General features: G+C 35.1%; 1 protein-coding gene across 1 annotated transcript; it reads right to left on the bottom strand.

Annotated features, from left to right (window-relative positions):
- Positions 1–602: 602 nt before the first annotated feature.
- Positions 603–4,974, bottom strand: LOC131629322 (monocopper oxidase-like protein SKU5). The gene is made up of 8 exons (XM_058900109.1): positions 4,602–4,974; positions 2,950–3,059; positions 2,594–2,864; positions 2,377–2,515; positions 1,563–2,289; positions 1,405–1,483; positions 1,098–1,294; positions 603–987 (listed from the first exon to the last, which is right to left on the bottom strand). The coding sequence occupies exons 1-8, from the start codon at positions 4,740–4,742 to the stop codon at positions 867–869; spliced, it is 1,785 nt and encodes a 594-aa protein (XP_058756092.1). The 5' UTR covers positions 4,743–4,974; the 3' UTR covers positions 603–866.
- Positions 4,975–17,907: the final 12,933 nt, after the last annotated feature.

A 17,907-nucleotide genomic window follows, 5' to 3' on the forward strand; every position in this document is an offset into this window, starting at 1 on the left:
AACACATTAATTTTCAACTTAATAGATCGTTATATTGTTCTACACAATAACAACTACTCCAAATGCACTTCTGATATTTAGGAGGGGCACAATAATCATATGGACAATCATTGTCATTAATGCAAGAACGAAATTCTGTTGTGAAAAACAAAAATAAAAGAATGTTATTAGTGAAAGAGAATGAATGATTTCAATGTAAAATCACAAATATGTAAAAGATAAGAAAAAGATCTTACTATGGTTAGTTACAACAAGACATAGGGAGAAAAATAAAATAATTGCATAAGCAAATTTGGGAGTTTGATCCATATGCTTCTTCATTTGCATGTACCATAAAAAAAAAATTGTGCTTGGTACTTTAATTGAACAGTTATTAGTATTTATAGAGTTTCTCAGAAACCTTCCAAAAACTATGTTTATTATGAAATGTCTCTTACATATATTCATGTAGTGTTTGTCTCTTTAACTCATTCAACTGATGAGTACTTACTATGTAACATAAATATTTTTATGCACCTTTTGTTAATATTTTTGTATGTGTTTAGACTTTTCATGATAAAGAATGACAAAATCTTTAAAGAAAATAATAATGTAATTGCAAAGTTAGATGTAAAAATAAATAATCAATGAGATTACAGAATGATTTATCATCATTCGAATTCGAATGGCATCATCTACGAGCGAGTATTTCGGGAATAATAATATGAATAACAACAATGTACTCTTCTAGTTTACAGTTCATGATTACAGCTATATAAACCTTGTGCAACATGTTATAGACACAAAATTTCCTTTTCAATGATAATTCTCATCTAAATCTTTAAATTCGAGTAGCTTGTTTTAGATGCCACTACTAATATTCAAAACTACACATGCCATACAAAACTTTCAATTAGAGCTATAAATAATAACATGAATAATATCATTCTAGAATTACTGTTTAAAGGTGATGATCCTATAGAGAACTGGAATTTGTGCGACTGCTCCCTGCATAAGAGAATCAAGCACTATAGTTACTATCAAAATATTCTTGTCCAAGCAAGTTGCTTAACTGCGGAGTTCTGATAAAAAATAGATATGTTTTAAGGCAGTCTTACCTTTGAAGGTTGGAAAGTAGGCCACAGTATATTGCATTATCTGGCAAAATATTCTCGTTACTATCATTCTCCGGGTTTACAACTTGTAGATAGACTTCTTGGCCCAGATACCATGAGTTGAGATTCTCCGCGCGAAGGTTCCAAATGCCAGCGTTGTCAAGAGATACTAAAATGGCTGTCCATGCCCCAGGAAAGACCTAAAGAGACAGGTTAAAGAACTTTGATATTATAAAATGGCTACTCTTCGCGTATCATGTCAAATTCATGTTTCAATTTAGGGACAGAGATAGTAGTGAGATAGCAATACCTGTGTTGTACATCGCGCTACACCGTCCCACTTATTGTAAGTACTTCTGCTATTTTCAGTCCATACTCCAAAATCCATGCTACAATTCAAATGAGAAATTTACTAACTTTTATGAAAAATAAACATGTTATATCAAAGTTTTAGAGCTTAAATCTCACCCAACGACGAAGAAAGCGTAGCCATCTAAATGGTAGGTCTGGACTGTGGTGTCATTGTTTTGAAAGATTATTTCCACAAAACCTTTGTAAGTTCCATTAATGAGTGAAACATCAACCTTAGAAGGCCTGTTCATGAATCTATTTGGAAAATCAAGCTTGTACACTCCGAGAATTTTAAATTGTTGCGCAAGCGTCAAGGGTGTTGAAGGTGGTAAATATGATATACCATTAAGAGTAGTTCGCCACTTTCCGTTTATAAGCTCAGGAGGTCTATTGAGAATAACATATACGTCTGTGACAGTAATGTCGCCGTATTTGAAGGAACCTTGTGGGTTCGGACGCGCAGCACCGGCAGACACGTTCCACCTTATAGATCTTGCTTGATTGATAGAGAAAGAAGGATTGTCTTGTTCAGGAAGACTAGGAAGAGGACCTGAAGCGGGACCCTGAGAATTGGAATAGTGCAAAATGGAAACTCCGGTAGCTTTAGCCCATGAAGAATTAACAAACCGAGGACTCGCAACAATATAGTAATCAGTGCTCGCGTTTTGGTCCATTGTAACCAAGAATGAATATGACTGACCAACATGAATATCCATGTTTGTGTAGTTTTGCTGAACTGTGTATGATCCTTCGGTCTCCACTAAAAGCAAGTTGTGATTCTGTATCCTAAAATTCAAGCTCGTTGAGATGCCGACATTGTGAACCCGTATGCGGTATGTTTTCCCTGTTTAAGACAAGATTGTTGTCATGTATATCACGTACTTGTCTCGCACCTATAAAAACAGAAAGTAAAATAGGCCTATATTCTTACCAGGTTCCACATTTATTATTTGGTAAGAAATGCCATTTGGGACGAGTGTGTCATCGTAGCGATAAGGACCTAGTCCGTTGATAAGTACACCGTCAGGAACTCCAAGATCAACGCCATTTTCCACATCCTTCCTGAGATCCTGTGTCAGTATATGCAACAGTCAAAACCTCTAAATTGAATTTATAAAAAACAAGCAAGTCGAAGAAAGTGGTAAGACCTTATGACTCTTGGTGTACCAATCACTCAGAAATATTGTAACATCACCATCTGGCAATCCAAAGGGAACAGGAATAACTGCTCGATTGTTTATGATAACTCCTCCGTATCCACCAGAAGCTCTCTGGAAATTTAGCGAAGGAAAGTAGAAAAAACTCCCTATCTGATCTTTGACTTGAAACTCGTATGTCCAATTCCAGCCAGCCGGAATTGGACAATTGGTTCCTGAAACTCCATCTTGCCAGGTGTCTTTTCTATGCTGTACACCGTTCCTGCATTTAACTACCCAACATAATCATCATCATCACCAATATTAGTCATGTATTGTTACTCTAGAAATAAACATAATTTTCCTACCATGTCAGAAGTAAGGGTTCATCAAGATCATTCTTCACGTTGACAACTACATTCCAGTTTGTTGTGACATTTAGAATTGGTCCTGGAAATTGCTTATTGATCCCAATTACCTGAAATAGAAATATTTTGTTAAAAAAAACTGCATTCTGACATGCGCATATCTGATAACAATGAAGCGTATGTTTGGTTCTACGGTGAAGAAAATTGATTTTAAATGAATTGAGTTTGACTGTTTGACTAAAAGTGATTTGAAGGTAAATTGATTTATGTTGGGATAAGTTTTTGCAAAACTAAGTTGAACAGTCAATGAAGCACGAACACTCTAAAATCTATGTCGTATTGTATCCGATACGTACCAATTCTCCACTGATACATATCGAACAAGTATCCGAATTTTTTAATTTAAAAAATTCGGATACGTCCCGATACGGCGGAACACGAACAAATACTTTGGCGACACGTCTCTGATCTCCGATACGCTGCAGATACGGCTAGATAATCTCATGAGTCATGACTATTCATATTTCTAGAACATGAATTAATCTTCCTCATCCTTAATTCTTCTTTTCTAAACTTTTATTACCTCATCAATTTCATTTTTTTTATTACAAGAATCAAATTTTTCGTTTAATAACTTTTCTCTCAAGTTTAACTATCTTTTCTTTTTCTCATAATTCATTTACTAATTACTATCAAATTTTGCAAACTCAATTGATTTACTAATTACTATCAAATTTTGCAAACTCAATTGATTTTTGTTAGAGAATGATTTAACTAATGTTTAATTTAAATTTTTTATATAAGTACCTTAAACGTATCGTATCTTAGTTTTTTCAATGACTGACGCATTTCCGTATCGGATACAATATGTATCCGATACCTGAATAGTGTCCGGGCTTCGTTGTGAACAGTAAACTTTGGTAAAAAAAACACATTTAGACTTAAAAGCTACAAATCCTAGCTCAAGTAGAATTAATTCTAAAAAGCATAATCAATTATACTCGACAACAACCAAAAATGTCAAAATCAATTAAACACATCCTGAATCAACTATGGATGCTCCAAATATGAAATTAAACATAATCAAGCTAAGTGCACTAAGTACATTACTCATATGTTTGGTTATGTGGTTAAAAAATTTGATTTTGAGTAAATCGATTCAGTAAAATTGATTCTAGTTAAACGTAAGTCAAATATAAAGTAATTTATATTTAGATAACTTATGTAAAAATAACGTTTAAATTCAAAAGTTACAAATCATAACTTTAAGTAAAATCAATTCTGAAGGATGAATCAATTCTACTTTATGAGAACCAAACACCTCAAAATCTTTTCAAAATCAATGATTTTGTCTCTTCCAAAAGCTAAATCAAACATACACTAGATAAGCAAACTTGAAACAAGTTCAAAAGGCTCTTCTTCTCAGCACCCACTAGCATTAAAATTGCAGTATCATAACTGAATTTCATAAATAGGAATAACTGAATTTCATAAACAAGGGGTTTGGAAATTGGAATCTTTTTACCCTCCAACTTACAAAACAAAGATCTACCCGCCCACGCTTTATCCTCAAAGTAAAAACCCTAAACTTAAAACCCTTAATATACAATGCAAGTAAGTAAGTAGTAGATAAATGAAAAGAGAAAAGAAACCTGCTGCTTGACTCCAAGTGGGGAGAGTGTGGTGTAGGATACAGTCCAATCAAAGTAAACAAAAGGGTCACCGGAAAAAGCAGTATCTAAGAAGAAACATAGAAGTGTTGTGAAGAACCAGCAAGAGGATAATGATGGCATTGAAACTGTTTTGGGTGTGTGTATCTTATCTTCTCAAGATGCAGAGAGAGAGAGAGAGAGAGAGAGAGAGAGAGAGAGAGAGAGAGAAGAAAATAGGGAGGTGAATGGAAGAAAGAAAGTTGGCAGGGAGACAGAATTGTGTTGTGAGTGTCACAGCGTCGTCAGATCACATGGGGATGGAAGAGAAAAGAAGATGGAGCCACTTTCTGACTTTCATGTCCTGTCTTGGGACCCAATACTTGACTTACTAATAGATTTGTTTCTTTCTTTCTTTCTTTTTTTTCTTTTTTTGAGTTTGGGAGAATGAGACCAAGATTCATGAATGAATAATAGTGTAACATTAAAAAGAGTTTCTTACTTCTAATTTTTAATTTTTCAGCTCAAATCAATAAAAAGAAAATTTGTTTGATAGGTACTATATTTAGCATTTAACTTGAAGTGCTTTTTTATTAATTTATGGGTTTTCTTTTCAAAATTATTTCAAAGAGTTCTTTTAATGGTAAAATATTTATTTTGATCCCCTGATTATATTCTTAGGTTCAGTTTGATCCCTTAACTTTTTTTCGTGCCAAAGTGTCTTTAACTTTTTAATATATGCATATAAGTTCTTTCTGTCAACTATGTTAGTCAAAATCTGTAATCTAGTAACACCTTTGAAGTATCTTTTTCCAAATTTATTTGGTAGTTGTACTTCGATGAATTATAAGGTGGTTGATATGGGTTCTTGGGTTGGTGACCAGTGGATATGGGATTTTAGCAATGACTCTCTGGATTCTTTAGGGGAGTTACCTGCGGATTGGCTTGGTTTGTTCTCCTTGGTGGCCTCTATTGCTCCTAGACAGGATGTCGGAGATACCGTTGTTTGGTGGCGGAATCATGATGGGTTTTCTGTGAGTAATGGCTTCCGTAGGTTGTATGAGTTGAATTATTCTGATATCATGGTGGATAATGGGCGTCTTCAGATTATTAGCACCATTTGGAAGGCGAAAATCCCGAGCAAAGTGAAGATTTTTGGTTGGCGCTTTATGCTTAATAGTCTACCTTCTAAAGTAGAGTTGTATAGGAGAGGTGTCATTCTCGAAGCTAGTACCTTACTTTGTTCGGTGTGCTCAGAGTTTGATAAGGAATTGAACCATCTCTTCTTTAGTTATGTGGGTGTTAGGCGCGTTTGGGAGCTTGTCTTTCTTTAGCTTTATGGAGACTACATTTCTTTTGGTCCTTTTGATTTGGAGCTTTCTTTTGTTGAGCAGGTTTGTGATAGGTTTTCCACCTTGGTTCATCCTTCTTTTTCGATGTTTTTTTGGTTGTTGGTTTCTTGGTGTATTTGGTGGCGTAGGAATAATCTTGTTTTCAATAATAAGAGTTGGGTTATTGGGGATATCCTTAATAGTATTAAATCTTTTGGTTGGGATTGGTTTTCAATCATTGCCAAAAGAGGTTTAGATGTGGATAAGGAGTTGTGGTTTTCTCACCCGGTGGAGTTGGTTAATGGTTAGGTTTTTTGCCGCTTGTGGCTTTCTTTGTTTGGTTTGTGTGTTTTTTGTATTGGGTTAGTACCCCTTGTGCTATTTAATACAAAAGTTACTTATCAAAAAAATCTACGTGGCAGTGACAAGTGGATTTGAGCAACTCTTGTGATGGAGTTAACGTTAGAAAAATCGACGCTAAAAATTATTTCTGGAATTTTAAGTTTTGTTCATCTTCCTCAAATTAAATGACATAGGAACATCTATTGTAAGGTTCCTCAAATTAAATTATTTCTGGACTTTTAAAATTTGTTCATCTTCCTCCAACTTTCCTTTATTGATCTCCAGCTCTCTTCCTCCACAAAATATCAACACCCTTACCTCAAAACCCTTCCATATAAAACTCGGTTCATGAACATGCACAAGTGAAGTCCGCAACACAACAACTCCATCAACAATAACTAAAGAATTTGCCAAATTTAGAATTTGCAACAACTCAGATACAGAGCAAAACCAACGCATAACACAACGCAGCCGAAATAGCTTCAACACAACAACCCCACCAGCAGCCAGAATTCGAATCAGAAGAGAAGAGAGAAAGAATAAATATGAAAAGTAGAAGAATAAGAAGAAGAAGAAGAAGAAAATAAATCAGAGCTTACCGTGAAATCTCACCGGAAAACTGCCGGAAAGTAAAGTGTGGAAGTTGGTATTTCTCTTTCTTCTTTATAATTTCTTGTTACCATGTCACTTGATTTGCTTCACTAAACTTATTCCATGTGCCTATTGATTGAAATCATACTCTGTTTTCGTTTAATTTTAGTTTTCAACTTAAGAGTTTTGGGATAAGAATTAAAATTAGACGTTACTGGTTTTAAATATGAGGAATTAGGGATTTTTTTCGTTTTGGGAAGAAGAAAATGAATTGGATGGTGTGATCACTTTTTGGTGTGGTTGAGTTTCTTCTTTGATGCATCAATGGCGAATAACGTATTTTGTTACACAAAGAGAGAGGATGGTCGAGAAAGATGAAGCGTATGTTGAAAAACCAAATTATTATCACGTTTTTCTCTCTTTCCTTTTCTTTGTAACGTTTTTTCTTTTCATTTGTTTTTTAATTCATAATAACTACTTACATTAAATGTTTCTATGTCATTTAATTTGAGGAAGATGAATAAAATTTAAAATTCCAAAAATATTTTTAGCGTCGGTTTTTCCAACGCTAACTCCATCGCAAGAGTTCGCCAAATCCACTTGTCACTGCCACGTAGATTTTTAACATACTCTGACTAACAAAGTATACGGAAAGGACTTATATGCATCTATTAAAAAGTTAAAGGACCACTTTGGCATGAATAGATGCATATAAGTCCTTAAGGGACTAAACTGAGTCTATGGTATAGTTAAGGGACCAAAATGAGTATTTTTCCTTTTTTAGTTTGTAGTTTTTATCTTATCATTTTTTTCCTTACACTCATATCTCTTATTATTTTTAAAAAAACGTATACTTTTCACCTCATTATTAATTCTAGATAACGGCCGTCCACAAAAATAGAATAGCGAGATAATTTTTTGAACTAAATATATGAATACTCTATCTATATATTTAATGTAGATTGTTGGTGCGTGATGCACTTTGAGTGAGAAGAGAATAAGAGAGAATGAATAATAAGCATTGTTGTATTATTGAATGTTTTTTTTATATAAAAGTGAATTACAAATATATATATATATATATATATATATATATATATATATATATATATATATATATATATATATATATATATATATATATATAGACACACACACACACAAAGTAACTAACATAACAAACCCTAATCCTAACTAACTTAGACTTGGGCTACAACTTGGATTATCTCACAACATACCCCTTTATAATTCAAGTCGTCGAACAGACTAATCATAGTTGATCCGAACTATTCCTAATTTATTTCTTAAAGTTAAGAATCGGTTGATCTTCAGTTCTTTGGTAAAATTGTTGGTCAATTGTGCTTCACTCGAGCAATGTCTCACTTCAAGTTCACCCTAATTTACCTTCTCCCTTAGGAAATGAAACATAGCCTCAATGTGCTTACTCCTTCCATGCTGAATTGGATTCTTTGCACGATTAATGGCTAACTTGTTGTCGATCTGCAGCACCAGAGTTTATTCACTTTGACCTTCACCTCTTCCAACACAAATCTGATCTAAATTGCTTAATATGCAACATAAAATCCTACTATATACTCAGTCTCACACGATGTTAATGCCACCACAGGTTACTTTCTCAAGCACCATGAGATTGGGGTACCAAATACTTGAAAGAAGTAACTAGTTGTGCTTCTACGGTCTACCTTATCTCCATACCAATCAACATCTGAACAACTACTAATCGTAGCTTTTTTGCTTTCAGAATCTCGTGGAAATAGAATTTCACAATTTATTGATCCTTTTAAGTATCTCATAATTCTTCTTACAGCCTTCATGTGTGACACACTTAGTTCACTCATGTATCTACTCACCAATCCAACTAAGAAACCTATATCAGGTCGACTATTTCACACATATCTCAGAGATCTGACAATTTGTTTGAACAAAGTGACATCGACTTTGTCTTTCTCTCCATACTTCTTTAGCTTCAAATTTGGTTCGACATGTGAGGATGCAAGATTCGAATCATCCATTTTGAATCTCTTGATTATTTCTTTTACATGCTTCCTTTGATGCCGCATCATACCTTGCTTGGTAATTTGAAATTTCATGCCTAAGAATACGACAAATTTCCCAGATCCAACATTTCAAATTCCCTCATCATCAGCTCTTTGAACTTCGACAATTTCTCCAAGCTATTTCCATTTACCAACAAGTCATCGACATATAAGCAAATGATTGTTATATCTTGTGTCACAACCTGGACATGGACACCATACTCAAACTTGCATTTGATAAATCCTAATTTGACTAAGTATGAGTCGATTTCTTGTTCCATGCCCTATGTGTAACATCCCGAATTTTATTATTTGACTAATTAAATTAAATGAGGATTTATTTACTTAATTTGGACGAAGTTTGATAATTAATTGGATTAATCGGGAAATAATATTTAGGGTAATAATATTATTTGTTGGAGCATAATTATTTATTTTATTACTCTATTTTATCAGTTGGGCCTATTTGTTGGGGTTATAAGTAATTAGGAGGTGTTATTCATTTGGAGCCCAATATAATAAATAAAGATAGTAAGAAGGGAAATAGGGTAGAGGAGACTCATTTTCATTTGCTGGTTTTTGAAGAATAGAAGTGGAGGAGAGGAACAAGAAGATGAACTAGGGTTTTGGAGGAGAAAACAAGAGGTAAGGGGGAGAATCCCAAATCATTATGGGTTAGTATAATGGGGTAATGGGTAGGTTAATATATTTACATTTGCCTATAGATAAATCCTATAAAATATGTGTTTGTTGATTTCTATTTTACTATGCTGAAACTGTTGAGAAATTGGATTTTTAATGCTGGGAACAAACACCCTTGTGTTCACATCCCTTTGAAAAACGAAATGGGGAGAAAGAGTTATAGGTCACGAGTGACATCACTACATGGTGATGATGACCAAAGTGCCATGATAGGAGTACCGTGTTCCAACTTTTCTGGTTATCTCTAATTCATGATTTGGTTGCAATGTTTTTCTTTCTTTGGCCAATTAAACCGTGGGCCCACTATCTTTACCATAGGAACATGTTACTAATGATAATTGTTGAATTCCGCAGTAGAAACGTGGACTCATATCATCCTAGGATATAATTCTTAGATCCCCTTTATTTATTAACTTGGCTGATGATGATAAATTACCAGACAACCATCACGTGATGCACCAACACTTAGTGATAGAAAGTGCCACCTAGCTAGTTATTGGTCCAAGTAAAAAGGTGAGTCATAGTAAATGCTATAGATGAAAAATGCCATGGTGATGTTCCATTGGCCCACTAAAAACGTGATATGATGCTTAGAAAGGACACATCTACTTTTCATTGCTATTAGACCAACAAAAACGTGAAAACTACCTGCTACTTAATGCAAACATGGCCACTGTTCTTATTTCTGGCCAATTTTAGAAACCGAAACACCACCACTTGCTTTGGATTAAACAATATTATATTTATTTAATAAAAAGAAATACTACTATTGCTAGTTGTTAAACCAATTGATAATGTGGTACAAACACACACTGTAGCGAATAGAAGACTACTATTGGTAGCTATTAGTTCAAATGAAAAACCGCTGCTGTTAGCTAGCGAATTACAAGTAGTAACGTGAGCCATAACATGTGTGGCTAAAGGAACTTGCTGTTGTTGATTTGCTATTTGGCTAAATGAAAATATTAGGCACCATTATATCTCATTGAATAGAAAAGCTGCTGTGGATTTACTTTTGACACAAAGGAAAACGTGGATACATCACACACCTTGATGGGAAAGTGATGAATACTTATATAATTAATAAATGTGAGATAATATATATTACTTGATTATTATAATGTATAATTGATAGATTTTATTAGATTAATTAGCAAATAATTATAGTATGGTGAAACTGGTTGCTATATTAAATTAGTAGACTCCTAATAGAAATGACACTTGAATATGTTTCTATTATTGTCTAAGGTAGAATCTTTTATGAATAATTAAGTAGCATAAATCCTAATAGCTTATTGGTTTAATATGAAGATGAGTAAATTCTATGTAATTGACAAATTGTGAGTTAGCATATGATAGTGTTAATTACTAGTGTTAATTGGAATGGTGGATTGGAATTGTGTGTTGACTATTATATGTGAATAATGCTTATGTGATGAGAATGTTGTGTACAATATTGTGGATAATTCATAGAGTGAATTATTGTGATATGCTAAATATTAAGATGGTAGAGATGATCTTAATTGCATATGTTTGTTAACATTGTACATACATTCATGTCATGGTGTGCCTTGAAACAAAGGTGGTTTGCTTTGAAACAAAAGCGAGGCTTAGATTCTAGAGTGAATCGGAAGCGGTAGACTATATGTTTACATTTAGTGGGCTTTGGTCTTGTCCGGATCGGAAGCGTGGCTTGGATTCTAGATATTGAATCGGAAAGCGGTGAAACATTGGGTTCACATTTCGGTACCACATGCATAGCGTCACATATCTTGCATCGAGTCACATTAGAGTTATGTGATAGTTGATTGTGTGCATTGATAGTGTTGTGACATGTGTGTGAGATTGATAATTGAAATAAGTGATGTTTGAATATATGCTTGGTTAAATACGTGACTATGTGACCATTGTAGTTGTGTACATAATTGAGAATATAATATTGGTATTGAATTGACATTTCCCTTGTACGTGTTGTTTACTTGTTAACATGTGAATTATATATTGTCTTATTATTATTTATATAACTATGTTTGATGTGATCAACTTCTGGAAGTATTAATTTAACCATTGTATTCCGTTATACTTTCTTCATAATGGTTCATATTCTCACCCTTCTGTTTTAATGTTGCCCTCGTTTGGCGACATGCAGGTCCTGGAGTTTAGTAGCCGTGTGTGACCTAGTCAGAGGTTCTTCCTTGGTTATTGGAGACTAGGTAGTGAGTCGATGCTCTGGTCATGTAACACTGGGTAGATTAGGAGTATTGAACTCATGTTATATTTGCTCATGTATTATGCTATGACTTGTGAACTTTTGTTGGTTGCTTGTCGTTTTGAGAGGCTTATAAGCCAAACATTCTGAGTTTATCTTATGTTGGATTGAGACCATTAGTCGATGTATGATCATGGTATGGGACATGAATCATTATAAATCACATGAGTATCATATATTTCCGCTGTGAATGCATATCCAGGTTAAATTGTGATTTGATATTGAGTGTTATTAAAATGATCAGGAGTATTGTGCTGTATAGATAAATGCTGTAAGTTTTTTTTAAAGCTTTTATTATTTAATATTTTTAAAACATCGATGTGACGCCCTTTCAAATTATATGCATGCTATTCTCTGATTATATGTTAAATATTTTGGGGTATAAAAAGAGGTGTTACACTATGTACCTGTTTGAGATCATAAAGGGCTTTGTGCAACTTATACGCTTTCCTTTCTTCCTCCTGTATCACAAACCCAAGAGGTTATGTGACATTAACTTCTTCATCTAAAGGAACATTCAAAAATGCTTATTCCACATCTAAGTGAAATGTTAACCAGCCTTGCTTACACGTCAGGGCTTCCACCAATCTGACAGTCTCCAATCTTGCGATCGGTTCATATACTTTAGAGTAGTCGAGTCTTGCTCTCTAAATAAATCCTCGAGCTACTAAGCTTGCCATATGTCTTGTTATCGATCCATCAGCATTGTGCTTCAACTTAAACACCCACTTCACTTCGATAGCTTTTGTGTGTGCTGGAAATTCTACTAACTCCCATGTGTTATTTCTTTTGATCGCTTGTAACTCTTCGACCATAGATGAATTATATGGTTTACTCTTTAAAGCCTTTCTATGGTTGATTGGTTCAACACCTGTAAGTAAGGAGAAATGAATTAATTCTCCATCTAGGGTGACTTCATCATAAACAACCACTTCATAGTCTTGAAGTCCTGTTGGAAAAAATTTAGTTCTTTGAGGTCTTTGGCTTGTTCTAGCCACACCCTATCTATTATTTGTTTCAACTACAACTTCGATTTAAATATCGGTAATTACTTCGACTTCGACCTCATTACTTACTTCATCAAAACCATAGCTCATCAATGACTTGTCAATTGTGTAACACCCCAAATCTACCCCGCAATAAAGAGGAATACCAGAGTACAAAATTTCAAGCAAATTGAACATAACGATTCGGAGCATCACATTTTAAACAACAAAATCACATACATATATCATGCTCAATCACTTAGATACATAGCACACATGTAGGAGAACAATATCGAAATCATTAATCATTGTCAGCCAGTCAAGTACTTGCAATCGCAACGGAAAATCCTGTGTCAACAACAATACAACTCATAATATCACGGCCAAACACGGCACGATACATCCAAAAAGTCTCAGCATAATATAAGGACAAGGTTTAACAAGGATAAACACAAGAAACCAAAACATAAACAAGTAATCCAACGTTCCCCGAGTGCTACGTATCAGAGCATCGACACACACCGACTCGAGCTATAGGTACACAACTACTCCGCGTCATTACCTGCACGTTACCAACGGAGGGCAACATTCAAACAGAAGGGGTGAGATATCATTCATTATAAAGAAGCGTATGATAATATTCAAAGCGGAGAAAATAATCATACATCGGTCACCACTTCTCAACATATACCACTTACTAAAATTCACATCATTCGCAACAATAATATCAATCTCGATTAAGGCATACGTAGTCGATTATTACATATGTTCAACGGAACAACCATCAAATCGACACAAGATAACATTCATGTTATGCACACACAAATATCCAAACACGACTCATCATACGACTTTACCTATGCAACTAGAACAATGCAAATGCATGTGGTACCATTGGAGCAAAACTCCCGTCTCAAACAATTGCCATTGGGCCGTCTCAAACATTCGCCACAAGGGTCGTCTCAAACAATTGCCACTAGGGCCGTCTCAAGCAATGCAATGAATGTGACTCAATGATGCACATTCACAATCACACTTAACGACACAATCGACTCAAACAACATAATCTACGCATACGACATGATCAACTTAAACGACATAATCAATTCCGGATATCCAATGTCAACAAAAATCCAATTCAAGGAGATTCCAAGAGTTTCCAAAGTTATACTAAACATATTCATTAGAAAGACATCAATTAGGGCTTCACGTAGGTTCAAACGGCACTTAAAAAAGAGTTACGGTTCAAAAGATATAGCATTTCAAAGTTTAGAAAAATTCTGCAAAACAGGGTTCGCGGCGCCAACAGGGTTCGCGGCGCGAACTGAGAGAATCCAAAAATTCCCAACTTTCTGCCAAGCAGTTCGCGGAGCGCACAAGGGGTCGCGGCGCGAATTGAGCAGATCCAGTTTTTCCCAAGTTTCTACCAAGAGGTTCGCGGCGCGCACAAGGGTCCTCGACGCGAACTGGCGATTTTCAGAAAACCCCAAACACAGAAAACAGCATACGAAACCCATCCCAAAACCCCTAAACTCAACCCAATCAAGTTGGAAAACATCAAACACCACGAACAACCACAGAATACATGGTATAAGCACAAATACAACACATATTATGGGTCTTATTGAAGGATAGAAAAACACTTAGAAAGGGGGGGATTGAATAAGTGTAACTTTAAATCTTGGACGATAAAAATAAAATGCACAAATATTTTTATCCTGGTTCGCTGTTAACGAAGCTACTCCAGTCCACCCCCGCAGAGATGATTTACCTCAACTGAGGATTTAATCCACTAATCGCACGGATTACAATGGTTTTCCACTTAGCCGCAGCTAAGTCTTCCAGAGTCTTCTGATCATAACTTGATCACTCCAGGAACAACTGCTTAGTTCACTCCTAAGACTTTTCTAGAGTCTACTGATCAACACGATCACTCTAGGCTTAGTTCACTCCTAAGACTTTCTGCTCAGCCAACTGCCAAGACTTCCTCTAGAGTATACTGATCAACCGATCACTCTAGTTACAAACTGCTCAGCCAACTGCCAAGACTTCCTAGAGTATACTGATCACACGATCACTCTAGTTCCTTACAACTTAATGTAATCAATTCAAGAGTTTACAAATGCTTCTTAAAAGCTATAATCACAACTGTGATATTTCTCTTACAGTTTAAGCTTAATCTCACTAAGATATTACAACAGCAATGTAGTGAGCTTTGATGAAGATGAAGATTCTGAGTTTTGATTTGAACAGCGTTTCAGCAAGTTTGATATGAGTTGTTTTGGTGCAGAATCGTTAACCTTGCTTCTCATCAGAACTTCATATTTATAGGCGTTGAGAAGATGACCGTTGAATGCATTTAATGCTTTGCGTGTTCCGTACAGCTTTGCATTTAATGTTATACGCTTTTGTCAACTACCTCGAGCCTTGTTCACGCTGTGTCTACTGACGTAGCCTTTAGTAGCTTTTAACGTTCCTTTTGTCAGTCAGCGTAGTCTGCCACGTGTACTTCCTTCTGATCTGATGTTTGTGAATACGACGTTTGAATATCATCAGAGTCAAACAGCTTGGTGCACAGCATCTTCTGATCTTCTGACCTTGAAGTGCTTCTGAGCGTGATACCATCTTCTGATCTTCAGTGCTTCTGATCTCATGTTCTTCTGATGCTTTCATAGACCCATGTTCTGATTCTGCTTCGACCATCTTCTGATGTCTTGCCAGACCATGTTCTGATGTTGCATACTGAACCATTTGAGATACAACTTCTGAGCGCTGAATTATGCGTACTCTTTATATATATTTCCTGAAAGGGAAATTGCATTGGATTAGAGTACCATATTATCTTAAGCAAAATTCATATTATTGTTATCATCAAAACTAAGATAATTGATAAGAACAAATCTTGTTCTAACAATCTCCCCCTTTTTGATGATGACAAAAACATATATAAATGATATGAATTTGCGATCAGAAAGAGTAGACGGCAAAAGACAAATTACACAGCTATAGCATAAGCATATGAATAAGTCTCCCCCTGAGATTAACAATCTCCCCCTGAGATAAATAATCTCCCCCTGAAATAAATACTCGAAGAACTTTGATAAAAGACTTCCCTGATTATTTCGGTAGAGACAATCATATAAGCTTCTGTCTTCAGAGAATTCATAGCTTCTGACTTCTGCTTCCATTGGACAGCTTCAGAACTTGAATTTCTTTGATCTTCAGAACATTCACAGCTTCTGACTTCTGCTTCCATTCAGGACAGCTTCAGAACTTGAATTACTGGATCTTTTAGAACATTCACATCTTCTGATTTTCTGCTTCCCTCGGATAGCTTCAGAACTTTGAATGTCTACCAACATCACTTCATGCTAGATTTGTATCAGAACATTGTTGAATGTACCAGAGCATCATCAGAGCATCTCTACATCCTGAAATGTTACAGAACAAAAACTAAACGACAAAAGTCAGCATGAACGAGTTAGAACATAAAATGTATATTCAAATACATGATATGTATCAGAGCCAAATGTATCAGAGCATTTAGGCTAAAAACGTGTATCAGAGCAAATAATGTATCAGAGCCATAACATTATATGTATCAGAGCAAATAGAATTTTGTCATAACAGGATAGACAATGATATTCAAATTCTATTATCAGTGCTTCTGATTCATTCTTCTTTCTTGCTTCTGATCTCTGAAGCTTGATAGCACTCAGCTTGCTTCAGTTTCCAAGAGCTTATTCCTTTTACAGAATAACGCTTCTTATGGTTTTGCTTCTAGTGTTTGCTTTGAAGATTCACTTCACTTCTCTGTACCTGCAAAACACTTAAACCATATAGAACTTGCAGTTCTTGTTAGTGAATGTGTGGGAGCCTTTACCCAGCAACTGATAGATTTAATCAAATCATTTATCATTTATCTTTCTCCCCCTTTTTGTCATAACATCAAAAAGAATATTTAAAAAGATTCAGATGCATAAGACAAATAGAAACACTGGAATGTGAAACAAAGAAACTTTTTCATTGATAATCAAAAGATATTACAAAAGGTTCCTATGTTTAACAAGCAGAAGCAGCAAGGAAAAGAAAACTACAAAGTAGAATTTCCAAAGAGGAAATGACTACAAAAATTAAAAAATACAACATTCGGTCAAGAAACTCAACATAGAAGTTGAGTATATCTTCCCACAACTCAAGAAAGTCTTCTGTCTTTGGATGAAAGTTGATAACAACATCAAAGAAGAGTCTGACTTGAGCGGTATTAGAAGAGCCATCCCGAGATGCACAGAGATCTGTCGCCTTTGAGTCATGGAGCTTCAACAGGCTTAGGGTGAACGCTAGGTTTTGAGAGAAGAAATGAAAACCGAGAGAGAGAGAGAGAGAAAACTTTTAAGAGGGATGCAAGGAGATAGGAAAAGTTGAGAGGGAAAGAGAAGAGTTTAAAGAGTATTCAAAAGAAAATGAAATGAAACGAATGATGACTAGCATTTAATGTTACGTGACGTGAGGAGAGATAATAAAGACAAATGAGGTGACTAGCACAGTTACCTATGGTCGGCGTCCCTTCAACTGCACGCGCGCTTATCCATGAATAGTAACGACAGGTTTACCATCCCGAGATAAAACGTAACAGCTGTTTTGCTTTAAAAAAGGTTCTGAATCAACTTAGACAATGAAACGTTAGTAATAACCGAATCATAATTTCTAAAAGATTTCAATCAGAACTTCTGATTAAAAGAAATGTTCCACATTCATTTCAGAAGATACTCATACATGAGAACTTCTCATCTTCTCATTCTGGGCATAAATCCATACTGATGTTCTTCAGAATGAACTTAAACCTATCTTCAGCCAGGGGTTTTGTAAAGATATCAGCCCATTGATGGTCTGTATCAACAAAGTTTAAAGAAATAACACCCTTCTGAACATAGTCCCTTATGAAATGATGTTTAATCTCAATATGTTTAGCTTTTGAATGAAGAATGGGATTCTTAGATAAACATATAGCAGAAGTATTATCACAGAATA

This window comes from Vicia villosa, unplaced genomic scaffold, assembly GCF_029867415.1.
Source record: "Vicia villosa cultivar HV-30 ecotype Madison, WI unplaced genomic scaffold, Vvil1.0 ctg.000556F_1_1, whole genome shotgun sequence".
Classification (NCBI taxonomy): Eukaryota; Viridiplantae; Streptophyta; class Magnoliopsida; order Fabales; family Fabaceae; genus Vicia; species Vicia villosa.

Excerpts from the sequence above, each read along its gene's own strand:
- LOC131629322 (XM_058900109.1), bottom strand. The coding sequence starts at position 4,742 with ATGCCATCATTATCCTCTTGCTGGTTCTTCACAACACTTCTATGTTTC. Across the intron at positions 3,060-4,601 it reads CACTTGGAGTCAAGCAGCAG|GTAATTGGGATCAATAAGCA; the intron begins GTTTCTTTTCTC and ends TTTCTATTTCAG. Across the intron at positions 988-1,097 it reads CTACTTTCCAACCTTCAAAG|GGAGCAGTCGCACAAATTCC; the intron begins GTAAGACTGCCT and ends TCTCTTATGCAG.